Source organism: Athene noctua, chromosome 1, assembly GCF_965140245.1.
Source record: "Athene noctua chromosome 1, bAthNoc1.hap1.1, whole genome shotgun sequence".
NCBI lineage: Eukaryota > Metazoa > Chordata > Aves > Strigiformes > Strigidae > Athene > Athene noctua.
The window spans coordinates 191,844,641-191,871,831 of record NC_134037.1 but is presented as its reverse complement, the minus strand read 5'-3'; the positions used below and the strand labels follow the sequence as shown (position 1 = coordinate 191,871,831).

The window sequence follows — 27,191 nt, the reverse complement described above, 5'->3', positions numbered from 1 at the left end:
GTATTAATGAAGAGGCAAGTACTCTGGAAATGCTCCATAAAAAGACCATGATCTACCTAAGCTGAGGTGAACATCTCCATCTAGATTTAAATGCATGTTAACTGCCCAGCGTAACTGGTTCAGATGCCACCTCAAGTTCCTTCTTCTCTCCATCAGTAGCTATCACTCATTTACCAGAGCCTTCTGCTCTGTGATGCAGCTCAACACACAGCTTTCCAACTGTGTGGGAAGTCACTATCAACAAGTATGAAGGCAAGTAAGACCAAGTGACAGAGCTTGTCCACAAGAAACAAGTTTGTGATAGCAGTTTCCCAGTGTGCAGAGGACATCTGTCCAGGAACGACCTCGAGAAAACACATCCTTAAAGAGAAACAAAGAGCTCCAACAGCAGGGCAGAGTCAAGAGGATATGCAGGTGGCATTCACTTACCTCACCTACTGCCAGAAGCCTAACAGACAGGTATTTGGCCCAAGCTGTGCTCCCTGTACGGCAACTGGAAAGAAACAAGCTCTCTACAATGAGTTATCTTCTTACAGTGAGTTATCTGCTAACATAGATACTGTCAGTCAGATAGGGTGTATCACCTTCTGGAGAGTCACAGCTCTCCCACTAGAGAGGGTCCATAATTTCTCACAGATGCAATGAACTTCAGTTTTTGGATATATGTAGCCTAGCACATAAAGTAGGCCAGGGAGTTTTCTGGTCCGAAGGACAAGTGGCATGGCATGGTCTGTTTCTATCTAGATAAACTTATCATACAGAACAAGTAGCTGCATCCAAGCTGCCTACTGGGAATGGACCTGGCGTGTGCTAACCTCCAAGTACCCAACCATCACATGGGAAAATGCTAGGCTAAATCCACACTAATGATTAACACAGTGAGTGTATGCCTGAGCTCAGGCACTGTGCTCAAGTACAAAAGTCTTGATATTCTTCAGATTACCAGGAGCATCACTACTCTTAAGTCTAGAAGATCCATAGCTTCTGAGGTACTTCTGAAAACAAAATCAAGGGTTGCATCTATTCTTCAAGTTCTGCTAACAGTTTGCTATGCAAAATTCCCATTGGTTTGGGAGATGTTTTTGTTATCCAAACAGAAAGCCTGTTTTACATGATTGGAAAATGCTATAGAAAAGCCAAGTGTCATTATCTGAATAGCCCAGGAGGGCAGAAGCTAAAGCATATCGCTGCTGGTACATAAAAAAATAGGCATGTTATATGACAAAAAAAGGCCCAAGTTTATCTTCTGTATCTTTAATGACTAACAAGACTTACCGCATTACTCAGTACTCCCATCTTGAGTTGGTGTATTCTAAAATTCAGAATTTAAATACATTTTTGTATTGTCTATTATTTTCAGCTTCAAAATTTCAGTGCATTTATAAAGGCACAGTAGCATCAGAAACCACCAAGAAAAATAGCTACCTGCTTACGAAGTAACTTTTGATTAAGCAGAAAAACAGTTTCCACTACTTTACATTTTAGCATTCCCAGTCTGGCAGAATTAATTTCTTACTCTTCCAGACTTATTTTCCCACTGTAGAATATGAGCATAGCCAAGCTCAACTCCTGGAATGGGAAGCCCTCACCTCTTTGATTCTGCACAAGCCCAGTGCCAAAGAGTGGAGGACCCTGCCCAACTGAGCTCACGTGGTGTGTGAATTGGATTACACCTCAACACTTGACATTATAACTCAGCAATGAGCTCACACACTAAGCCTAAAACGAATAAGTAATCACCTGAATGAGATGTTAAAATTCCCTGATGTGATCAGGCAACGGCTATGTCTGACTCAAGGGAATAAATCTCTTCCAAGTAAGTTCAGGGTTAACAGACCTGCAAAGCACGATAGCGGGGCTACCTTATATCTCAATTAAAAGAGCAACGGACGAGCTATTTTTTATCACATGGATTTGAGCTTGTTTTGAAATGTTATCTGCTCTGTTCTACATGTGTTTTGATTCAGGACTCACACAAAGTCTACCGGACAAACCCTCCATAGTTCAAACTGTATACAGAATTTTACATGCATTAACCTGCTGGGTAATGTTACTTAGTGCTGCTAAAGATTAACTCTGAACCAGTTCAGCACAGTGTTCTACTTACTTTCAAAAAGGCAGGTTAAGGATTAACAATAGGTGGAATTCATCCCATCATTAACTAAACACTGAGCATCTATTCTAGCACAGTCAACTCTTCTCATTGCCTTCTCCATCCCATTACCCTGTTAGCACTTCTAGACAGGCACTTCTGGAGGGACAGTTGTCCTTACTGCCTTAAATACCTGTCTTAGGACAAAAATTACTGTCTTATGGAAGTGCTACTCTCTGTTAAAGGGAACTACGATGATCAGCTCTGGATGGATGCTGGTCATACACTGGATAACCTATTAAAAGCCTGTGAAACAAGTTGTATTCAAAGGCCATCCTGTACAGGGATCTGTATCGACATAACTTCAGGGCTTCCAGAAACTGTACTAGCTGCACCAGAGGTATGTCTGGCATCTCTGCAGAGTGCTGTATTGTGCCATGGAGACATACCCATGAACTAATGAAAATTCAACATTCCTATTAGTGTAAAGAAAAAAAGTCATTAACTGCTATTGAACTGCCAATTATCTAGTGTAACTGCAGACCTCCCAGCACAGCTGTTGTACCTTCCCTCTCTGCTGTATGCAGTATTACATTCATATTGCAGGTTACATTATCACAGCAACCTGTAACCAGTTCCTAACTGCTGAGAGAACAAATTATTTTGCCGAAATTATTGGTTCAAATCCGTAATAGTGAATAATGAATTAGACATGCCTAGACTTGGGGATTTTTTTCCTTGCAATCTCTGTAGTTATAAGGAACTGTGAAATTCAATTACAAATATTACATGAACTCTCCTTTTGAAATTATTCTCCTTCCAGCTATCTTTTATGACTGTGTGTCATAGGGGAGAAAAAAGAAAGTTTATCCTGGATAAGCTAAAACCCCTAATGGTAACTAAATATTACTCAACCTCTTCCACGGCAAGTTTTTATTATCCTTCAGTATTGATGGATTGCACTTGATATTATGTGTTTATTTTATTCTTTCCTAAGCATCCACTACCAGCCAGCATCAGGGTCAGGACACTCGGCTGGGTAGACCTTTAGTCAGATGTGTCATGGATGTTCTTGCGTTTGTATGTTGTCTTCCGCCAAGCATGAGATTGTCTGCCGTGCCTTTATCAAACTGCTAAGATTTCTGTATGACTACAAATACTAAATTGTCTGAATAAGCACTCAGTGCATGAATAAAAATCTTTCATAAACATCACTCTTTCCTTTCTCTCTTTTCTTCTGTCTTCAAAGGAATGTGAAAAATAGCTAAGCATAAAGCAGGTATAAATTCATAAATCCAGATTCTGTGAATCTTCCACTCCTGCATAACTTAAATTAGTGTACTTCTTCATTACTTGGGCATGATGAAAGGCTGTTGACAGAAGAAAAATTTACTTACGGTTATATGCACAGAAGTCCTGACCTTGTACATTACAACTCTCTTTTTTATGACGAGTATGTTTGAAAGGACATACATGTGATTCCTGCTGCAATCAATGCAAAGATACCAAAACCACAATGAAGACACATACACAATCCTGGTAACTAATAACATCTCAGGTGGCACGGCATATCCTTCTGACACTGGCATGCATTACAAATGACCTATACGAAACTCCTGATCTTCTGCAACATCAGTGTGAAACCAGTAGGGGCATCTGAAACCATACCAAGACACACGTGTGTACAACTCAGGGGGAGAACTAACATAAATTATAACTAAATCAGAGCAGAAATTCACAGAAATACAGTGCTGGAAAGATCTCAAAGCATCAGTTAACCCAGCCTCTTCAGAGGCAAGAGCAACATCATTCGAAGAGCTACTTTTCTGGTCTCTGCTTGAAAACCTACAACAAAGGACATACTACAACACTGTAGCTAGTTGAAAACTAATCTTAAATCAGTTCCTCTCTTCAGGTCTTTCTTTAAGTGGTTCTAAGATGATCATCCTCCTCTCACCACCAGGTTCCTACATATTGGGAAAATTATGTCCGCTCTCCATCCTATTTTTCAGTGCTAAACAAACCCATTTACTTCAGCATTACTGTATACACCCTATTTTCTGATTATTTTAAGTATAAACGTTTGTTTCCTTCCTTACACCTCCCATTCACTTCCATCTCCCTGCAAGTAGTGCAAAAACACTAGACGTAGTACTCTTGCTCAGTCTTCACTAATGGTGAACAAAGAAACCCCTGTCTCTCATGAATGACACTCCTATCTATGTATGCAAGATGTGTATTTTTTTTTTCAATTGCATTGCACTTGTGACTTGGAGTAACTTTTTCAGTTACTTTAGACTCTGGTCCAGTAAAACCTCCTCATCCTTCTTTTCTGCACTGCTGCTTAGCCAATTCTTTCTCACTTTAAGTACTGGATTTTTCCTTCCTCACAAAATGTAGCACATCGTGCTTGCCCCTGCCTTCTTTAGGGCCATTCCTCTAATTTGTAAACATCCTTTCGAATTCCCTCTTTGTTCCCTGAAATGTTTGCACTTATTCCAGACTGATGACATCACAGATTGTATCTAATTCATCATCCAAGTCAAGATGATTCAACATTTTTAAAAGCCTACTGCCACCTCCCACAACATTAACTACCTCCTTGTCTCTCAATAAGCAGGTACTTCTTCCCCTTCACAGCAGCTGCTTTCCTCTGCAGATAAGCAGAAGTCTGTCATCAATTTCCTCGGCCAAACAGGAGTCATTCTTCTATCTCACCGACTGCTATAGGCTGTTTGGAAATTAATTTCCGTTTTGTAATGTGATTTTCCTTGTATATGTTTCAGAAATAGTACCTTCTCGACTGGTGTACTGTTATACATTTTTGAAAAGCTCATGTTATGACCTTTCACACTGTATAATTAAATTATAATATAAATGCGGTTTTGACCCATTTTGGAGGTTTGAAGTTCAGATGTCAAAACAGCAGTTTTGACAGATCTACAAGTTCAAACTTGGACGTAATGCAGCGCAAGCTGCTCAAAACATCAATGAGGTATATGGCCAGGGAAGCGTTAATGCACGGACAGTGCAACTTTGGTTCCAAAAATTTCGACGTGGCGATTTCGACCTTGAAGATCAAGAAGGTCGCAGACGTCCTTCTGCTATTGACGACGATGAATTGAAGGCTCTGGTGGAAGCAGATACACGCACAACTGTTCGAGAACTTGCCAAAGATCTCGGGGTAAGCATATCAACTGTTTCTGAGCATCTGAAGATGGGAAAGTCGAAGAAGCTTGACAAATGGGTGCCGCACGCATTGAATGAGAATCACAGAAATCACCGTTTTGAAGTAGTGTTGTCGGCGTTACTTTTTCGCAACAAGAACGACCTGTTTCTCGACCGTGTTGTGACATGCAACGAGAAATGGATGCTCTATGATAACCAGCGACGATCGGCTCAGTGGCTGGACCGCGATGAAGCTCCGCAGCACTTCCCAAAGCCGAATCTGCACCAAAAGAAGGTCGTGCTGACTGTCTGGTGGTCTGCTGCTGGTTTAATCCATCACAGCTTCCTGAATCCAGGTGAAACAATCACGGTGGAGAAGTACGTCCAGGACATCAATGAAATGCACCAGAAACTTCAACTGCTGCGCCCAGCACTGGTCAACAGAAAGGGTCTAATCCCTCTCCACGATAACGCACAGCCACACGTTGCACTTTTGACACTGCAACAGTTGAACAAGCCGGGCTACGAAACTCTGCCTCATCCACCGTACTCACCAGACCTCTCGCCCACCAACTATCACTTCTTCAAGCATCTCAACAGCTTCCTGTGTGGGAGACGCTTCAGAAACTGCCTTTGACGACTTCATCACCTCCAGAAGTCCAGAATTTTATGCAACCGGAATAAATATGCTTGTTTCTCGTTGGCAAAAATGTGTTGATTCTAATGGTTTTTATTTCGAATAATAAATTTTATTCTGAGCTGAGATATGCCACTTCAAACCTACAGGTTGAAACTGGCAATTAATTTCGGAACAGCCCATACAAGCACTTTTCTCTCTCTGTCAGCAGGAACTACGAAACACGACAGCAGTGGCAAGACAGAGTGCGGCAGGCTGGAAGCATTGTGAGTATTGGGGAGTTCTGGGGAGTACTGTCCTGAGGAAGAAAAAAGGGATAGGGCCAAGACAAAGGATTAGAAGGAAGGATGCTTTTATCACCAGCTGGCAGCTAGAGAGCAGGTAACCCACTAAGTCTGTCCTCCAGGAGCAGTACCTGCTGCTTCCATCTTCTAGTGGATGGCTGCTGGCTCATCCCCAGCACAGCAACAGCACCCTTTGCAGGGAGGGCTACTCTGGCATCAGGAGATGACTCCCTGCTTGGGCAGTACTTCTTTTTTCTTCTACCTTTTTTTTTTTTTTTCCTGTATTATCTATCAGACACATTCATATATATATATACACACAAAATTATTTATATGGTCTATCTGCCATACCTGTTTAGTATGATCTACTAGTCTCCCTACCTACATTAAAATATAAAGTATATACAAGCAAAAATCAGTGAAGTTATGTATTCTATTCTATTGTGATTTGTGATCAAGTTATAAGCACTGTGCACATCAATCTTCTAACTAGAAAACTTGTCTTTGCAATAAAAATTATGTATTCACTCTACTAGTACAATTCAATTTCTCCATCTGAATCTTCAAAGCAAAATATGTCATAACTCAGTTATGACTTCCATGAGGTAATTGTCGAGATTCTGTTTGCAAAGTATTTAGAAAGTAGCTGTTTATGGTAGGAAATAAAAGCTACATTTATGATAGGAAACAGGTTACATTTCACTCTGCCTAGCTGCAGCCCCTCAAAGACTAACCAAGTTGCCTTGGTTCTTCTCCATAGTCATTCAGGAAAGATGGATACCTCCCAGGCAGATCAATTCTTTCCCCCCAAAAAAATCCCACACACAGATGTCTAAGATACCTCTTACAAATCAATGCCTGCCCCCTTCTGATACCAGAGGGAACCTGGAGAATGAGCTTTGGCTGGACACCTAGGGAACAATTCACTTACCTAAGCAAGGATGTCTGTTGTCATTTTGGATGCCCTGGATTATGCAGGACTCCTGCATAGGGCTGGCAGGTACAGCACGGGATCTACGGGAGTCCCCTATCCTTCTGGAGGGGTAGCTGGTGTCCAAATGGGATACCTCGAGGCACCTAAAATACCTAAGAAGCACTACTGAAGTATCTTATTTATTTTAAGATAAATAGCCCTCTGGACTCCACCACCTGTATTGACAAAAGTAAGACTCAGTCGCTTAAATTTCAGGAGCTGGTGTCATGTCTAACACATGTGCACTGAGCACACACACACACAGCAGAGGACTTGAAAGAGATCTGCACCAACCTGGACTGGAAATTGGAGAGCAAGTATGATACCATGAAACCGAGATGACAGTAGCCACCTTGCCTAAATAGTCACATTCTGTTCTAGAGCTCCATTAACTGCGGTTGTAGAGCTTAGCAATCCAGCTCTCCTTTAGACATCTAATTGTCTACATCTCAGTTTACAAAAACTGAATCCCACCCCATTTTTTAGACATCTGAAGTAAGATGTGACAAATCTCATCAATAGAAGTATGAAGGTTCTGCACCTTCAAGTACTTCAGGTGAAATATGAACTTATTCACCTAAAAATAATTATTTATGCATCACTATCTAAGAGAAGGAGACAACATTCACCCTTGGTGAGTAAGAACTTTAGTTGACCTTAGAGCAGCAGTAAGACACAGTTTGTCAGAAAGATGTCAAATTTTCTTTGAAAATCAGCAGGCACCCAATGAAGTCCATATGCATACTTGCAGTTTTATAGTGGAACATATGTAAAAATAAAAAAATTACAGCGTTAGCATAGAAAAGATTAAATCTTTTTCAGAAACAATAACTCGTAAGTTTTATGGTCTGACTTTATGTCAAGCTAATTTTCTGAGTACAGTATTCTCAAAACAGCAGGATAACTATATAGCCAATGGTGCCTCCTGGGTTTTGCTGGTTTAACTTTATCAAAATTAGAGCCTTTGAAAAACCCTGGATGAACAGCTCTGAGGTCCCATCTATACACAAAGAGAATGCAGACAACACTTCAGAGAGCAGTAGCACATGTCTCCTTTCTTACAGGAGATCGCACTATTCTCTGAAAAACATTTTATCTAAGGAGAAAGGTTCATTTTTACACCGGTCCCCTTGTTTTCTCTACCCACTTTACAGCTTTACCTCCCACAAACTATAAAACACATCCTAAAATGATGGTAAAATGAAAGCACAGCACCTTAGTCTTCCAGCTATAATAATGAGTTTAAAGAGGGGACTATTTGGAGATTCAGTGTATTGATTAGTTAACTTCCTAAGGATAAACAGCTATGGCAGTATTTGGGTGACTGAAAATTACACACCTGGAACTAGTGCCCTTGAATCATAGACCAAATGTTGAACAAGAATCACATTATAAAAAAATCACAAATTGTGGATACTGTCTGATTAGAAATAGGCTGACAGACTAGTAAAAATCATGAGAACTATTTATTTTACAATTCACATCATCTAAGCAAAACATACCTCTAAAACACAGAAAGTACACAACACAATCAACCCAAATCATGTAAAATGTTAAATCATAAATCTAAATTATTGAAATATGACAACAGTAATCTTCCATAATCTTTATTTGTAAGATGACTTGCAGTATCTTCTCAGTATTACATTGGTTATTATTGATTAGTATTTTGTTTGGAATGTACATTACTGTAATTTTACAGGCATTTACAGCAGTTTTAAATGCAATTACGGCAGGTATGCAGAAAAATAGGTAGGTGGTTAAGTACCCAATTACAGGTATAATTTGTGAAGTAAGCAAATAATAATGGGAAAGTATGCACAGGTGAAGCAGGGAAATAAAACACATGCGGAGATAATCATATATACGCAGGTCATTAAGAGACTGTAGCCCTTTCTTGAACAATGCACTTTGTACATGCAACTTCATTAATTAATTCTTGCTACCACATATACACTCTTATAAATATCAAAGCATATTATTTTTATTCATAATTTAGTATTCTCAGTATGACGTAAACAGTATAGCAGAGTAACATTTTCAATAATGCTACTCAATATTTTCAAGATGTTAAGAGATCAAATAGAAATTGCTTAATTAAAACTTTTCAGTGAAACAATTTCATGCTGTGCAGTCCTGATAGTTGCATCAGTCCTCCTGATCCAGCTTAGCATTTCGGCATCAAAAGCAAAGGAAAATATTAACTGTTCCATGTAATCTGAGGAAGGTGCAAATTACTATTCAGTAAGTCTATTCTAAAAAATAGCTACAGGTAGCCTGGGTGTATGGAGGGCAAAGGATTTTTAATAATTTTCAACAGAAATACTAAAACTACATAAATACATTTTTTAAATTCTGGAAAACCAAATGAGTACCAGTAACTGAAGATTCATAGAGGGCTATATTATATACAAGCCTGTAGTTTGATTAACAATAGAAAAGAGTATGAAACAAGCTGTAATTCTTGTTACAAAGAATTGTCATTGTATCACTAAAGCTACATTACAGGCTGCCTAGAAGGCAGTATAATAAAACTTGCTGTAATAACTTTTTATTTATATTCATAAAATTGGAGAATGTTAATTCTCTGGTTATTTTATTTTTAATATAGAGATGAATTTTAACAAGCTAATTTATAAAAGGTTACACCAGTGTCTAGTTTTAAATCAAAGGAATTAATGTCCATACTAACACAGTTCATAGAAATTCTTGTAAGATAGTTCAGCAGTTGATGAGGCTAAAGGTCAATGCTCACAATATCTGCTTGGAACTAAATGAAAGAATATGTCAAATATTCAAAGTTTAGTTGGTAACCAGCATGAAGTTCAAGAGCTATGCTTCAGATCTTCAAGCTAAGTGTGACTTTTTTTCCCCTCCAAATTACTATCTTAGAATGCATACTTCAGTAATCTTGAAAAGCTCCTTCTGTTCATCTTTGCCCACAACTTCTTGGAATTTACTCAATAATCTTTGTAGATCAGTACAAAGTTACCTAAAACAAATGGAAGTAATAACTCAGGTAGTACTTAAATATAGCTGTGCTTAGTCAAAGATTAATTCTTTCACGGGGAGAAGAGACAAGCTCAGCTGAGACTCCTGTAGTAGTAAGGTGTTCACCAATCAGAAGCCCTTTCCGTTCATTTTTCCTGAAGTAATTTAATACAGTTTTTGTAACAATACTACTTCAGCAACTCCCTTCAGAAACACTTATTTGTTTCTGTTGCAAGATCTGTATCGGTATTTTTCAGACTTTGTATCGCCCCATGAGAGGGCACTGGAAAAACCTCTTTACGCTCTGGCAATTAATGGGAAACAGCACTGACTTGTGGGGCAGCTAGAAACTTAAGTAACTGGTACACTGGCTCACTGGGAGAAAGGGATGGCACCCGTCCTCTTGAGGAGGTCCTGTATCATTCAAGATCTAATTACCCAGTCTAGCAGCAGAACAAGCACTGTAATTACTTACTTTTTCTTATACGCCTGCTACAGTGGGTTGGACTAGTTGTTATTTAAACCTAACAGGCTTTACCACAGCTGGGGGTGCAGGCAGGTGGAAAGCACAAAATGCAGCATACATCCCCTCATTGTCCTTTCAATCTCACTCTGCCTTTCTCGGATATTTATTGCCTATGTGGCACTTCACATGCACAAAGTGTCACATCATAATTTAATGTGTAATGTAGTGCTTCCCCAAGTCTGGAGCATAGCCAAAGGTGGGGAAGGGGGCAGTGGGGATAGTGAAGTCAGACTTTTCAATTACTCTTCAAAGACTCAGCTTCTATTACTTTTGAGAAGCAAACACACAGGTACAGAAAAGCCTGTGAAATATACGAGGTGTTTCTGAAGCTGTCTGAATTTGGAAGAAACCTAAAATAAACTCCCGTAAGTAAGAACTACCTCATTTGTCCTTCCTGAATGAGTAGAAAGGCAGACAGTGGTGGCACTTTGCAAACAGGTAGTACCTCTGTTTAAAACCATTTTCTAAAAAGATCATGAGTAAAAGTTCCTATCTCAGAATCTTGGGTCAAGCAGGTGAAAAACGGGGCAGGATTCATGAAAATGCACAGATCATGTATAAAGCCAAACTACGCCAGCTTGTAACACTGCAACAGTGCTTTGAAGGAGGAATAGTGTGATGTGTCATATTTACTAAACGAGAGCTCAGCTTCCAAACATGCAGGTTATTATTTTTAATGTCATAAATATAACTACATCACTGCAGAGTAGGCAGGTCTTTTTACCTCAGGTTTGCAAAAGAAGGGAAGGAAAAATCTGAGATACAAAGGGAAGGAGTAATTTGTTCAGGAACATGAAAATTTCACCTCAGATTTAGGGTTAGGACAACAAAGAGCAATTCTAGCTTCTAACCGCAAACCGCCAAACTATACAGACCGGGGTACCGAACAGCAGAAACACACCGAGCACCCCCTTTTCCTCAGTGAGCCTGACAGCCCCCCGAACAGCATCACTCTGAGAAGCAAAATCACAATTCCTCCAAAGTCCATACACGATCGCGCCTGCTCTAGATGCTCGACAATAATTAACGCACTCGCACACGGCACAGCTTATCCACCGACGAACTGCATCGGGGTTTTTTTCCCCCGAACCGCCCAAGAAGCGGGGCGATGCCGACAAGCCGCGGCCCTCCGCCACCGGCCCCGAAAAACCCCGCCGAACGCCAGCCCGCTCCGCCCCGCCTCGCATCCCGCCGGCTGCGAGGCCGCGGCCGGGGCCGGTGGCCCGGCGGAGCCCCAAACAGCTCCGGCCGGCGGCGCCCGGGGGAGGAGAGGGAAGGGGGGGGACACAGGCGGCCCACCACCCCCGGGCTCGGCCGGGCCACGCACCCCCGCGGAGGCGGCCGCCGGCGGCCAGAGGGGAAAGGGGGGGAAGGGGGAAAGCGCGTCTCCAGGGAAATAAAAGTTTTGAGGCGGAGAGGGCAGCGCTCGGCGTCCCGCGCAACTCGGCCACTGCCCGCCCAGGCAGCAGCGACTTCGTGCGAAGGGAGAGACAGGGAAGGACGGGCGGCCGTGACCCGGCGGGTGGCTGTGACCCGGCGGGTGGCAGCGCCGGCCGGCCCCCCGCCACTACTCACCATGTTGACTTCGGAAACCATGTCGATGCTGGCGATGTCGATGTTCATCCCCACGCAGACAGGCGGACCTGCGGGCAGACGAGGCCGTCACCCGCCGCCGCTCCGCGACCTGGCGGCGAGAGGGGCGGCGGGAGCCGGCTCCGCCGTGCGGGAGCGGCGGCAGCCCCGGGGAGAGCGGGGGGGTGGGGGGGTGCTGCTCTGGGCGGCGAGCCCGAGCAGGGCGACTCACCTCCGAAATCCGGCCGGAGGCGGATGTCGTAGCCCTTCAATAATTTATCCACAGTTTCTTTCACGAAGGACATGTTGCCGGGATCGTTCACACTGTGGGGGCGAGAGAGACGGAGGGGTGTCGGGCGGGGGAGGCAGAACGGGGTGCGGCGGGGGGCCGGGGGCGACAGCGGGAGCGGGGAGCGGAGGGGGTGCGGGGGGGAGCGCATCAGCTTGTTTCCCTGGCGAAACGCATCCCGCGCCGCCGCCGCCGGGGCACGCTGGCTCCTACCTCTGGGCGCAGCAGACCACGGCCACCAGGACGGGAGCGGAGAAGATCCCGAAGATCCTGCCTCCCCCAAAGCCCCACATCCCTCCGCTCCGCGCTCCCTCCGCGCAGCAGCAGCAGCCGCCGCGATCCGGCTGCCCCGGCTGCCGCTGAGGAAGAGGCGGAGGCGACAGTCCCCGTTTTCCCCCGCACTCGTCGCCCTCCCCCCCCCAAAAAAAAAAAAAAAAAATCCCCCACCCCCTGCCCCAACGCCGCTGCCCGGCCCGCGGGAGCCGCCCGCGCACCCGGCTGCGCCCACCCCGCGGCCGGACGCCGCCGAGCCCCGGAGGAAGCCGCCCTCCGCCGGAGCCCGGCCGCCTGCCTCCCCTCCGCCTGCCCGCCCTGCCGCCCTCCCGCCAGCCGGGAGGGGAGGGCAGGGCGCCGCCGTCCCTCCCGGCGGAGAGCCCGAGGAGGGGCGCCGCGGGGAGCGGGGCTCGCCGGGGCCGGCAGCAAGGGGCGGTGGCTCCCCGGGCGCCGCCTCGGGGCCCGCCCGCCCGCCCCGCCGGCCCCGCGGCCCGCCCGCCCCGAGGCGGGGGTGCCCCCTCGCAGCCCCGGCGGGGGGGGGCTCTAGACAGGCGGCTCCTTCTTTTCGGGAGGGCGAGCGGGGCTGCGGGGCCAGGGCAGCCCCGCCGGCCCCCCCTGGAGTGGGGCTGAGGGGGCTGCCCGGCGCCGGGCCGGGCTGAGGGGGCGCGGCCCGCCCCAGCGCGGAGGCCAGGCCCGCGCCCCCTGCCCCGGGGCTGCTCCCTGCGGGGGCCGCGCCCACCGGCCCCTTGGCGCGTCCCGGGAGCGGGGCCCGGGGGGAGGCGGCCGGGGCAGGAGGGGGAGCTGGGCTGGGCGCCCTGCCCCGACCCGCGCAGGGCCAGAGGGCGGCTCCGCCGGGGCCGGCGGTGCGGTGCGCAGGTAGCGGTGCCGGGCCTGCGGCTGCCTGCAGCCATCCCCGCGAGGATGCTGTCAGCACACACCTAGGTCGTCATGTTTCGCCTGGCAAAACCTCCGCTGGCTTCAAAGCGCGCGTAGCTGGGCTTGTCACACGGGACGGGACTGAAGGGAAACGGCACTGGTGCCAAAGGGACGAACGGCGAGAGCTGCCGGCCCTCTGTTGTGTTGCCTCTGAGCTTCTGGGTGCTCTTAACTTCGTGTAAAACATTGGTTAGGGTGGAGACAGCGTAGTTGTTACTATTGTTAACCTCCTTCCAGGTTAATTAGTCCTTTCAGCAGGACTAATTGGCATGGAAACAGAAGCACGCTGACTTGGCTATATTGCCTTTGGTGCCAGAGCCAGCTCCTTCTCCATGCCAGACCTCTTCACCATGCTCTACCAATGGTGTAAACATGCCCTTAGCCAGCTCCTGATTCTGGTTACATTGCAACGGGTGGCCGCTGATCCATGACAGGGCACGACATTTGACCAGTCAAGGGAGAAAAACAGTGTCTTTTTTTGCATTTTCTCTTACCACCTCTTTTTCCTTCTACATAGCCTCTTCCCTTAGAGAAACTGCTAGGCAAAGGATGGACGCTTGAATGCTGTGGTGTTGTGTACAGGTGAGAAAGCATCTTTTGAACAGGCTTTTCATCTCTCCTCAACAAAATCTTGTGAAGAAAGTCAAGTGCAATCTGTGGCATACATCCTGACCTTGTTGCTGTTGCAGTTAATAAAACTTCAAGTAAAAGAAGGAGCAGGCTGTTTTAAAAACAACATAAAAGCCTATAGGCAATGAGGAAAAATGTGGAGAAACCGAGTGTTGCCAAATCTTGTGATATCGTTTTAAGTCTTGCGATATTTGGATTTTTTAATAGTGACATAATTACTATGATTATAAAGTGAAAAATCTTAACTTTCATTTAAAAACTAATAAAGCTTATGATGAAAGCTTGAGAATTGTAATATGAAGCATACATGACTCAAGGGCTCAAAAATAAAAATCAAATAATAAATATATATATGTGTAAAAAAGTGATTTGAGGGCTCTGGATCCTGATTTTTTTTTTTTTTTTAATGCTATGGATGGGCAGTATTGAACACTAGTTTTTTCAAAGACTTCAGAGAAGGTAAATTTAGGGAAGGGTACCAACTCAGTTCTTTCTCCCTAAGTGCTGAAAGAACGTATTAACACTGAAGAAAATATTTTTTATGAGGAATTTAACGTGGTTTAAATACATGTTTAAGCGCTAATAACTTTTCTTAAATAGACTGTCGGTTTTATAACAGAAATAAAATATTTTAGAGAACACTACTTCTGATTAACGTGCTATCCTGGTACTTTGGAAACATCTGAGGTAGGAATGAATCGTGCTGTAGAGCCTGTCATATTTTATCACTTCATTTAAGTATTTGTCTTCTTGATCTTTCAGAGCAAGTGTTTCCATTTACTTGCAGATAGTTTAAAGACAATCCAGGTTAGAGCTGATGGAACAAGGAAGTAGGGAGTTATGGAGCATTTGTTCCTTGGGACTCTGGATTCAGTTAGGCTTAGCAGTAACTGAAAGACATTAAAAATAATTAATGATCAATGAATTTCATGAAAGGTAAAAATAATCTAGAGTTTTCAGTGATTTGGCATTTACTGGGAAATGGCACTTTGGGTTTTCTCCACAGGAAAGACTTCTGTGGAGTGGTCTGAAGGTAAGACCCCGCAAAGCCCTGCACAGTGCAGAGTATTTAAGGAAATTACAGAAGCAAAGACTTTTGGGGAGCTATTTAATATGGCTGATAGGAAAAATATGGGCGCAGAAATAGACTCCTTGTCCTGCCCCTAAATTCACCACCCTGATTCGTCTGCTGGAATTAGGCTCCTAAATGTCTCCTTTCAAAAAGCAAACAGGTTATTTCAAGGCATGGCAGGAAGGAGTCTGGGCAATTTTTTTCACTAAAGGAAAACACCCAGTCAGAACCCGCAGGTTCTCCATCCAAGAAGATTCCAAGGTTGTATCTCCTGAGATCAGCCCAGACTACAGGACCTCAGGGTAGGGTTTTCATCTCTGTTGTTTTAAACGTTCCACTTTTCAGCAAATAGTTAAGTAGGGGAGAAAGGTAAAGAGTTAACATGGCTTTGTGGTCTAGCGGTTTGGCTCTTATCTATGACATACTGTTATTTCATAAATAATCCAGTAATTCATGAATTAATTACTGGATAAAATAAATCAATGTTCGGTGGTTTAACGAATGGAACCCAATTCTCTCCTCCCCTTAGGTGCTTTCTTCATTGCTCATTCTCAGTCTTGCTCTTTTTCCAAGATACAGTCTTTCTGTACCAGTAAAATTATCGCTGTAAAATATGAGACTTCAAATGTAGTTCAGGGACTAAAATTCATCACTGTTTCTACTACTTTGGTGAATTTTCCAGCCTCTGGGGCACTGGACAATTAAGATCTATGCTCCTGATCAAATTTTGTTCAATAAGGTAAGCACAGTGATATTCTTGTCTTCCTTATCATTGCCAATATTTGTAAAGGCCGCTTCAAAGATGGGTAAATCTAAGCTGCAAAGGCAAGCATTACATGTGAAGGAGCAAAAGGACTGTCCCTGGGCTGGTACAGATACATGTCAGAGAATACACCTGCCAAGCCTACGTGTGAGAGAAGTCTTTGGGGTGAGTGGATTGCAATGGATTCAATGGCTGTGTCTGGGTTAGCAAGCACTGAGGCTGGTCTGTAGAGCAAAACTGCTGTTGCTGAGTTACTGATATCCATGCCATACACATTACAGTTTGTTTTTTTCCCTTAGGAAAAATTCTAATCTGGTCACATAGACTGGATGCTTATTAGCAGTTGGACCACCTTCAGTATGCTGCTGAGGTGCATTTTCCACCTTAGTTTCATATGAAAGGCATCGAGTTCATGTACTCTGAGACTGCTCTGAGATGTGAACCAAAGCACAGTAAGTGAGAATGATCAAATGATTCATTTCACAAGCACAGACCTGATCTGCACTAAAATGCTATGTAGATGCACCCATCATCTCCTTTCAGAAGAAGCTGGAACAGAGCAGACTCAGTCTTTGTTAAAGGACAGAAATTGTTGAAGGCAGTGGAAGTGGAATGAGGAGCCACTCAAAATTTTGGAACAAATTCTAGTTTTCTTCATCATTGTCAGCACTAATGGAGATCCAAAAGAAAGAAGGCTAGAAAAGAGGAGAGGTCAGCTCACAGTGCTGGTGCATTTGCAGTACTACCACTATGAGTCAGGAGAAACGCTGGCTTGAGAATCAGGGAACTGTTTGATCACACCATGCAAAACATCACTGAGCTCTTGCACCGGAAAGTGGTACTGAGGGTTTACCTGACAAAATGAACATAACCCAATTTATATGCTGAGGCCAGTATCATTTATCAGAATGTTTTCTTTTTCATTTTCCTCTCTGTCTTGTCTGTCATTTAACTGATTTTGACAAAGATCCAGTCTTATCCTGAAGCAAACTGCAATCACAGAGAGTTCAGCGATACAAAAGAGAGACAGACAGAAACTTAAACAAAGAGGGAAGAATTGCTACCACAGCTGAAATGGTGTCTTCTGACAAACACGGGACATTAATCTTACTAGGCTGAGACCCATGCCGCTGCTTACCTATTCTGCCTTGCAGCAATTTTAATAGCCTGCTGGCTTAACCTGCTGAGAAGGTGTAATTAATAAAACTGGCTGGGAAAAAAAATCCACAAGAAAATTCAACTTATTTTTTTCCTGAAGCCTGACTTTTTTTTTTTTACTTTATGAAATCAAAAGTTGAGGACCATTTTTGCCAGAATACCATTCAACAGAGACTTAATATTTCCTTCAGAAAGCTCTACTTTCTACCCTACAGTATCTCAGCAGAAGCAGAGTTTTAGAGTGACAGGAGGATGCTGGGGAGTAGATACGCGGACTTAGGTAATACTCTGCACTTTGACAGTTTCATACTCTGTGTTTTGCCCTTTCAGATAATGAGCAGCGGTTGTTGGACATATTCTGTGAGAAAAACAATATTATATTTATTTGCTATGTATATTTATCAGAAAACATATGTAGTATTTGCTGATGTTGAGTAATACTCAATAGTTTATGCTGAGCCTATAACGACACTGACTTTATACTTATTGCCCTCATTTCTGTCAGGCAGATTGCAAACAGCATTTCATGAATCCATTTGATTTGGTTGCATAATTTGCTGATTTTCATTTAATTATACAGAAATATTAATGCTGTTATGTCAACAGTTATGATGTAGTGGAGATCTGAATGTTTCAGTGGGCCACATAAAGAGTAAGGTATTAATCAATATGAGTAATAGGGACAAATTTGCCTTCAATAAGAGGCTTGACCCAAATTGTTTTGAACTGTTGCTTACTTTTCAGATTGTTATTTTTCTTCAAATTCAAGAAAACAGAACAAAAATTTGAATTATCTGAATGAATTTAAAAGAGTATTCCTAAAATATTTCATTCCTTATGCAGTAAAACCTCTGGATTATGCACATAATGAGTCAGACACATCAAAATAAAAATCCATTGACACTTTGGCAGAGGAAGAAATAATCAAGGCTCTTTATAACTCACATTTTTTCATCATAAAGATTAATGATTATGCACTGAAATAACAGAAATACATTAGAGAAGCCTGTGGGGCTTCAGAAGTACTATTCTTTAAGTCTCTGTCCTGACGAAAACACAGTCTTTTTAGAAAAACAGACAAGTAACTGAATTTTTTTTTTTTTTTTTTTTTTTTTTTAACTGTAACTGCAGTTGAGGAAGACTATTTTACCTAGGACTTATTTGTTAAGAGTTTCTGTTTGAGTGTTTTCATTTAAATTCCTTTGTCAGGAGCACATTATTCTTAACAAAACAGTATGCAGCAGTTACCTTTTTCTTTAAGGTTAGATAAAAATTGAAGAATATAGCCCATTCCTTTTTGTTTTCGTATTTATCAATATCTTCATGAATCTCATTTGTGATAATTATTGTTTATGCAATTTTTGTTTACTATAGCAGCCAGAATTCCAAGTCGAGACCCAAGCCTCATTGTGCAGATTATATGGAGTGAAGAAGACAAGTGCAAGTTGTTTGAAATGCTTATATTTAGTATTATTTTTTTTTAAAGAAAGATCAAGTCAAGATACTAACTGATGTGTCTATATGAGAACTAGCTAGAACACCAAGAGATGTTGGCTTCTGACATTTCCATCCAAATGTCCCTTTGAATTTTAGGGACAAGTAGAAAGACAAAGAATAAACACTGAGGGGAAAAAAGGCAAGCCATTTATACATGCAAACACTCCCACATAAAACAGGATAAGCAATGAGAAGGAAGTGCAGTGAAATGATTTGGCATCAATCCTGATTTGCTAAGATTAGGAAGAATTCTTGAAGTAATAATCTAGAGCAACAAAGAAAAAGCTATGGGTACAATAAAGTGAAAGTCTGATGTATGACTTGCTCTTATCCTTTCAGTAGGTTTATGCTAGGGAGTGCCTGTAACAGTCCATGAAGGATGAGGGGAAAAAAAACGTTTCAGAGTGTGGAGGTGTGTTTATATAGAGGCTACATCCACAGCCGTGCACTGCCAAGACACAGGACTTTGCTGGTGGAAGCGCCTCTTAGTCTTTTTAAATGCATCCTCTTTTCCCAAGGCTGTGCCAGCCAGCCCTTTGCTCTCGTGCCCCAAACACTGGCATTAGAAGCAGCCATGGTTAAGCTCATAACACACTGACCAGGATCGTGGGCCATATTCCATCTGTGCAATAACACAGAAATTATTCTACATTTCTTTGTTATATGCACTGTATAGAAAGGTAAATCACTATGTGTAAAGGGGAATCATTATTAGTAGATACATAATTTTGTGCATGATGATCTAAAATATCTGTTATTGTACTTTAATTTAAAGATTACTTTTTGGCTCAAGAAAAATAATATTTCAAAATAAACGTTAATAATAATTTTTAACATTTTAAAGGGTTAATGTATCATTTACAGATAATGATCACATTTTTAAAGTACTTTTTGTTACTCACCTTGTGTCATAAATCGCATACAGTTTTTTGTTTTCTTCAACTGCATTCCTAAACAGGGAGAAAGAGAGAATATCATTTGCATGCACTGTGTCCATTGCCAAAACAAAACATAGTTTAGGGCCTTGAGGGTTTTCAGACCATCACTGTAGAATCTAGGGATGGGGAAGAAAAAAAAATCTATAAATTGACTTGTTCAACCCCTGACATGACAAGATTGTAATAATCTTTTGGAAATTGTCTAAGTGCATTTTTAATTATAGATCCATGACTCTGTTGCCAAGAAATGAAAAAGGAAAAAAAATAGTCACTGCTTTTGTGAAAAACACGGTGCAACAATATGGTTTCAACAGAGCTATGTGATTAATTTTCAGAAAAGATTTCTAATTGATCCAGATTAATGTTATCCAATTCAGTTATTTCATTTTTTATCAGCCAAACTAAAAAAAATACATTGAAGTCTAATGCAGTGTATTCAATGTAAAATGAAATACTTTATTTCTGATGTTTTGAATACTTTTATGTGTGTTTAAACATTGAGATTCATATAAAAAAGACATACTGAAAAATCAAAGCTTAATTCTATATTTTTGAGCTTTTTCAGTTGAAATCCAAGTGACTATACAGAGAACCTTTTGCATTTTTTGACTAGAAAAAGATTTTTTCCTGAACTTTTTTATTGAACTGTGTCATGATTTAAACCCAAGGGAGACTCTGCTCTGGTGCATCTCCCCCTCCTCCTTTCTTCCAACTGGCTTTGGTGCTTGCAGAGGTATTTCCCTCACTCCCCCTCCTCCTCTCCGGTTCCTCTTCTTAAATCTGTTATCACAGAGGCACAGCCGCCATTGCTAATTGGCTTGGCCTTGGCCAGAGGTGGGTCTGATTTTGGAGCCAGGAGAGCTTTGGGAAACTTCTCACAGGGCCCACTGCTGTATCCCCCTCCCCCACTACCAAAACAGCAACACACAAACCCAACACAGACTGTTTCGGAACATGTGGGAACAAAGGACTCTCCTGAAATAGTGCTACTAATTTAAGGGAGAGCAAGAGGAGGTATTGTCTGAAACGTGTTGGCTTTGCTGGAATTGGCAATAAAATATAAGTTTTAGCTAAGTAGTTTCTGAGAAGGTGTGATGAATGTAAGGGGTACTCCGTAATAAGTATTGATTTGTATCTTACAATCTGATTTATGTCTTTGTGCATTACTTTACCTGTCTTCTTAGAGAAGTTAAAGGGAAGCAACTAAAAGCATGGGGTAAATGATCCTGAGCTTGAACGCATTAAGCTCCACTTACATGGGAAAAGTAGATCCTGGGTTTGGTCCCTGTTCCTGGAGTAGTTATGCATTTTACATTAAATATGCATTGCCTAAAGGGTGTTAACAGCTGAGTATTGTGAATGCGTGACTCCCCTGTGCATTGGGTAGAGAGATGTGGGGCCTCTCTCATGTCTTGGATCCCCCTGAAATAGCCAGCCACCTAAAACAGAACTGGTAGGGCTGGGTAGGACTCAGGTTAGATGCCACCATCTAGTCCATTTAAAATGCTCTGAGTTACTTCAGACACTGCACAGAGCTGTCAGTTACAACACAGAACCTTTGTGATACCCACACTCTGCTGGAGAGTCCAAGGATCCCCTGGACCATCCCAATGGCTCATGATGCTTGTGTATATGAACTGGGCTGAGCCTCTCAGGTCAGATTCCACCCAGGAGAAGGATCCCCAGCTTTCTATACATAGGGTCCATTAACTGAGTTGACTAGATCTCTGTTGACATAATGGGAGCACCCAGTTCTCGTGTAGACACCTACATGTAATCTTCAGATGAATCCTACTCCAAACTTCACAATATCTTATGTTCTTTTGGTAGTTCTAAGCATCAGGATTCACAAGCCACATTGATCTGGATTTAAAGATCATAGTACTGCATTCCTGCAACCACGCCTCAGCATGCTATTTTGTTGTTTGATTGATATTCTCAAGTACAATTTTGTCTGGTGTCCACACTTCTTAGCTGTCAAGTCCACCATGGCTTAATTTAGACTTGAGCTCAGCAAAGGACAGAGGAGGGGACAAGGAGCAGAGGGGGGTATCTGAAGCCTCAACACTGACCCAAATATATCCCTTGATTATAGTCACATATTTCATGTTGGTAGAGTTGCAAGGTCAATGTTGACTTGAGAAGATGGCTGGGCTCTTTTCTGAAGTGTGTGTGGCCACTTGCTGCGAGGTGTTGGAGAAAGCAGTCTACATTTGCAGAGGCTGGATATAGAGTCAGGGAGCCTGCTCAGCCTTCATCTTCCTTTAGGACAGTGCTCCCAAACATAGCCAATGACACCTGAGAGACAGATGAAGCTCACCCTGTAACCATGACAACTGGCATGGGATTTATAGCAAATTAGCTATGGATAGAAGAGGGCACAACTTCTAAATGAACATGTACAATATAGATGGAATAAGTATCTGTTTTCAGTCCCCTTACCTAAATATATCCATACCCATAAGATAAAAATAAACTTGCATATGCTAACAGTTTCTGTTAATATATTTATTAAAATTTTCAGAAGAGTGCAAAACAACTTGCACGACCACCTTGTGTTTATAACTTCTGACATTCATCAGCAAAAATGCCAATGGCAGGATAGAATTAACTTCTTTTTGGAAGAGAGATGTTAACAGCAAGGGGAGATCAGGGAAACAATTAGGCAAATGTAACAGGAAAGAATAAAATTTGATCTTTTAAATGTTGAAGTTTCGCAATGGGCTTTTTATTCAGGCTAATAATGCACTCCATTTTTTTTTCTTCTCTTACAAAAATGCAGACACATCTTGATGTTGAAATTCTCTTATTCAGCGGAGTGGTAAAATCCTTTGGTCTCTGCATTGAAAATGCTTTCTTGTGAATGATGAGTAAATGGAGTTCATCTCACACAGAAGTCTCCTACTGCTCCTGTCTGCCTGGCACCAATAGAAGACATGCTTCTGAAAGCATTACAAAAGTAATTCCCCCATAACAAAAGTGCCACATTAAAAGTACTTGTATTAAAAGCACTTTGTTGTATATGAATATCATTATATAATTGATTATTCTCATTAAAATGCTTTGCATCCTTATCACAACTTTAATAAAAGAACAAAACTGCTATGAATATTATACATGCACTTGCCTAGAGCCACTATTAAGCAAAGAGGCTCTATGTGCAGCCAGGCAGTTGTTGATGGTAAATCAAATGGAGGGCATATGGTTTCAGTACTGCTGCTGGTGGAGTTTTTGTTGCTAGAAAGAGCTGATGTTTTGCATATAGGATTATTAAAGTAACAAAAATAGAAATTAATCTTCTCCCCTTCTTGAAGGATCTTGAAGGCTCACTCAATGTAATACAGGAAAACATACCATGAACAACCTGTACTGGACAGTTAGGACTTTACCAAAGAGCAAAATAAGAACTTTGTGTGCTTTTTTAAAATGTGCAAAATTTCTGGAAGATACCACGACTCAGAACATCTCTGGCTGGGATTCCTACTTGCTTATGTAAGCATCAGAGATTAAATGTGTAAATCTGAGCCAGTTACCATGGGCTACTTTAATAATCAGTGAGGGGGGGGTGGGGGGAAGCAAGTCCAAAGTCTGAAAAATACTGAAATAGTGTAGATGAATCACCCTCCAGAAGTACCTAATAACTATGAAGATAGCCTATACCTCTAACTTTTGGGTATGTAATATTGCATAAACTAAATCCCATCCATGGTGATTTAATGGGAAGGAAGTCTAGATCTGTCTCAGTACATTGAGCATATTGCCCTCCAAAATCTTATCAGACCAGGATGTCTTATGTGTTTTTAGGTTGGATCTCTGTGAAGAATATCTCTTCTAATGGTAAGTAGACAGCAAAGAAACAGGAAAGCTGCTAAGTTAGTACTGTGTTTCTGGAATTGCGGGAGTCTTTTAACTAAATGTAAGTTAAATTTTAAACAATGTTCATGAATTTTTTTTGTCACACCTTTAAATCCTACAAGATCATGTAAAAACAGAAATTAAGTTAAATATCATATTCGTTTGAAAATAGTCTTGAGGAGAGTGAAATGTAATAGCCCCTTCTGGATTAAGGCCAGAACATAAAGCTAGTGAATCACAGAATGCTTAACAAGTACTCTTGATGTTGTGGATCTAACAAAATGATTCGGTATGAAAATATAGATACAAAGACTAATATTTATAGCTTGGAAGATAATGCTAACAATAAGAAAGTGAGATATTTCAGCTTCAGATTCTGAAAGCATCTGAACATGGAATGCCACTATATACTTTCTTTTTCTACTCTGAAAAGAACTCTGTACGCCTTACACAAGCCATTTACAAACAGGAAGAAAAATAAATGTGATGCTAAACTCCTCCATGGGCTTGGAGAATGCACACCTCATTATGTTTGAGCATTTTTCACCTTGAAGTGAAGAAAATACTTTTGTTGATTGACTCAGCATACACAAGAGAGACCAAATTAAGCCCATACTGCATAGCATTGGTGCAAAAACTATTGGTTCTAACAGCTAGATGCAAAATGTCAGTGTAAATCTTTCTCCCTGGAACAGCTGCTTCCTGGCTTCTACCTCAAGATTGCTCAACCCACCTTGCAAACCTTCTCTCCAGAAACTTCAGAAGCGGTGAGGCACCCGCACCAATGAGTCAATAAAATTAAATTTCCCGTTTCCTAGGAGGTTCAACCCATGCTAACCAGGTTAGGTATTCAAGGGCATCACTGTCACACAGCATGATAGGCACTAACAAATTATTTTTAGTACCTAGAAGCCTATCAAGACAAGTAAGAAAGTACAGACTGAAATGCCAAATGCAAAAATGGGAAACTGTTTAAAACTCCCAGGATATTATAGACACAGTTATTGAATTACCATTGTAGATCTGCTGAAACCTCAGTAAGCAGCAGACGATGGAAGTTTCTGCTATAAATATAAGATTCACATAGCTATCTCTTATTTTTTAAAGTATAAATTAAGTGGATGCAAGCCAAGTTTTCATAAATAATGCCAAAAATGTTTATGTATGAGAGGCTTAAACTATGTGGCTCTATCTGAAATAAATGTTTCAGTGAACATGATTTTAAACATGATTTATTCAAATGTTATGTTAAGTAAGCATTCAATATGCTTTTATGTAATGCTCATGCCCAAGTTACATGTAATTATGATGACATTATAGCATCCTTGATCTTTCATAACCTCTCTAGAAATTCATTTTTCCCAGAATCAAGCTCCACGACTAGTATGGAAGTGACAATGTCACATAGCATAAACAGTTACCAGAACAATACTTTTCAGGTCCAATTTTATGAGGGCTAGCCAGTCTTGACTCCTTTTGACATCAGCCAGAGCTGGGAAATTTAGCACTGCTCAGAAACATGCCAATGAATTAGCAAGTCTAGAAACCTGTTCCTTGGCATTTAAGAGTAAGGTAGGAAGGATGAAGTGAGAATATATCAAGACGTAGATTCCTGTTTACTCTCATTTTAAATCACTGATATTATTGAAGGTGTCTAGTTCTGGTTCAAATCCAATGGGTTCTTTATCATTCTTTTAGTCTGTAGAATTTATTTTCTTTTTCTTTTTCATGCATTCTATTTCCAAATGTAAAAAATAATAGGCATAGGGAAAGCTATCAAAATACACACAACAGCGGTGAATAAATTTGCTATTATCCTTACAGTAAGGATCTCACGAGTCACTGCAGATAGTTCCAGCTCCATGCTCAGCAGAGGTCGAAAAGGTAAACAAGTGCTAAGAACAATCAGGGAATTAATAGAACAAAACAGGATCAGTACAGCATTGTAGAAATCTGTGGTCTACCCACATCCTGTAAACTTTGTGCAGTTCTCTTCCATCTCAAAGAGCTTGAGAGCTGGATAAAGGTATAGGAAAGAGCTATGAGGATGATTAAAAGTATGAAATGACATTTGTAGGAAGAAAGAGACTTAGGCTGAGACTCTTAAGTCTGAAAAGAAGTTGGGGACATATGTATATGACTTCATATACATATAATAAATGTATATGTAGACTGCCTAATTAGTTATTGCTCATACTACAAAAATGAAGGAGCATTCAGTTGATCAGGCAGTTGGTTTAAAGCAAGCAATATGAAGTCCTTTTTCACATGATGCATAATTAAATTGTGGAGCTCATTGCCAGAGGAAGCTGTGGAGGTCAAAGTTGTAAATGGGCTCAAAAATCCATTAGACAAATGCACAGAAAGGAGCTCCATCAATGGCCATTAAAATCAATGTTGTGAATGCACCCTCTGGCTGAGGAAGTCCATAAACCTCAGACTGCTTGAAACTGAAAGGTTATACCTGGAGAAGAATTGCTTTCTATCTGTCCTGTTTCTTATGCTTCTCTGAAAGTATGTGCTACTGCCCATTGTCAGAGGCAGGACAGCAAAGTAGATACAACTTTGGCTTGATTCAGTATGGGAATATTTATAATTCAATGTCATCAGAAATACATGTTTCTGGTTTACTGTGACCTAGCAATAAAATAATTTTCACACCCTAAAATGTCCTATTGTTTTCATTACTACACTCTCCCCAAATAAACCACTGATTTCGCTTCTCTTCCTTCAGAAATTCATTCAGTTGCATATTTTTAATTTCTTTGATCCCCTGAAGCACTTGCATACATGCAAGGGTGATAAAAAGCTTGCCAGTGTCCCTTCTAACCCTCCTGAGCTATTACAGGGCTGTTGTAAAACACATGCATTTTTTCAGAAAAAAAAAAAATCAAATGTGATTAGTGCTTATAAAATCCTGTAGAAAAAAAAGCTCTTTACACTTTCAGAGACCAGAATATATGTTCAACAAGTGTATCCATATTATAAAAGACATGCGATTTACATCTTGATACAAGGATTGTGAACTGTTGATGTATATTGGAGTGCATTTCAACTTCGATGGCAGGAGAAATTATGACTTAGAATGAAGCCTACTCTCTCAGCCTCTTCAATTTCTTCTTATTATTTTAAGTATTTTTTCATTTGCAGAATGAAAGTTCATAGTCTGGGTAAAATAAAAATTAATTCATGAAGAATAGTTGATGCCACTTCTGAAAGGCTCGTGACTGGAAAGGCCAGCTCCCCACAGGCGGATTTAGGTTTTCCATGCAAAGTTACACAGAGGCAGAAGAAAGCCTTGAGTTATCCTGGCATCCTAGTAGGCATGGTATATGTTACTCAGTGACGTGTATTACAAAGTGCAAAGGTCACCTTGATCCAAAATTATGACAGTTTTGAATGAAAGTACGTGTTGCTAACATGCTCTGTGCTCTGAACTCAGTGCTGTTGTGTAATAACCATGCCAGTGAGCACATCTATTTGACAAGGCCCATTAGGTGCTCCTCAGGTATTTTTACTGCAAAAAATTAAGGTGCC

The 27,191-nt window shown here is 41.5% G+C and overlaps 1 protein-coding gene across 5 annotated transcripts in view; it reads right to left on the bottom strand.

Annotated features, from left to right (window-relative positions):
- GABRB3 (gamma-aminobutyric acid type A receptor subunit beta3) overlaps window positions 1-27,191 on the bottom strand; it is a 195,200-nt gene that overhangs the window by 99,808 nt on the left and 68,201 nt on the right. For 3 of the 5 annotated variants that reach the window (XM_074908332.1, XM_074908317.1, XM_074908323.1), the window contains exons 1-3: window positions 12,746-12,863; window positions 12,476-12,567; window positions 12,247-12,314 (exon numbers count right to left, since the gene is read on the bottom strand). In XM_074908332.1, the coding sequence (XP_074764433.1) occupies window positions 12,247-12,314; window positions 12,476-12,567; window positions 12,746-12,825 (240 nt within the window). In that variant the 5' untranslated portion in view covers window positions 12,826-12,863. Of the gene's footprint in view, window positions 1-12,246; window positions 12,315-12,475; window positions 12,568-12,745; window positions 12,864-19,763; window positions 19,812-27,191 lie in introns of those variants that run through there. The other 2 variants (XM_074908309.1, XM_074908301.1) reach the window with 1 other exon arrangement.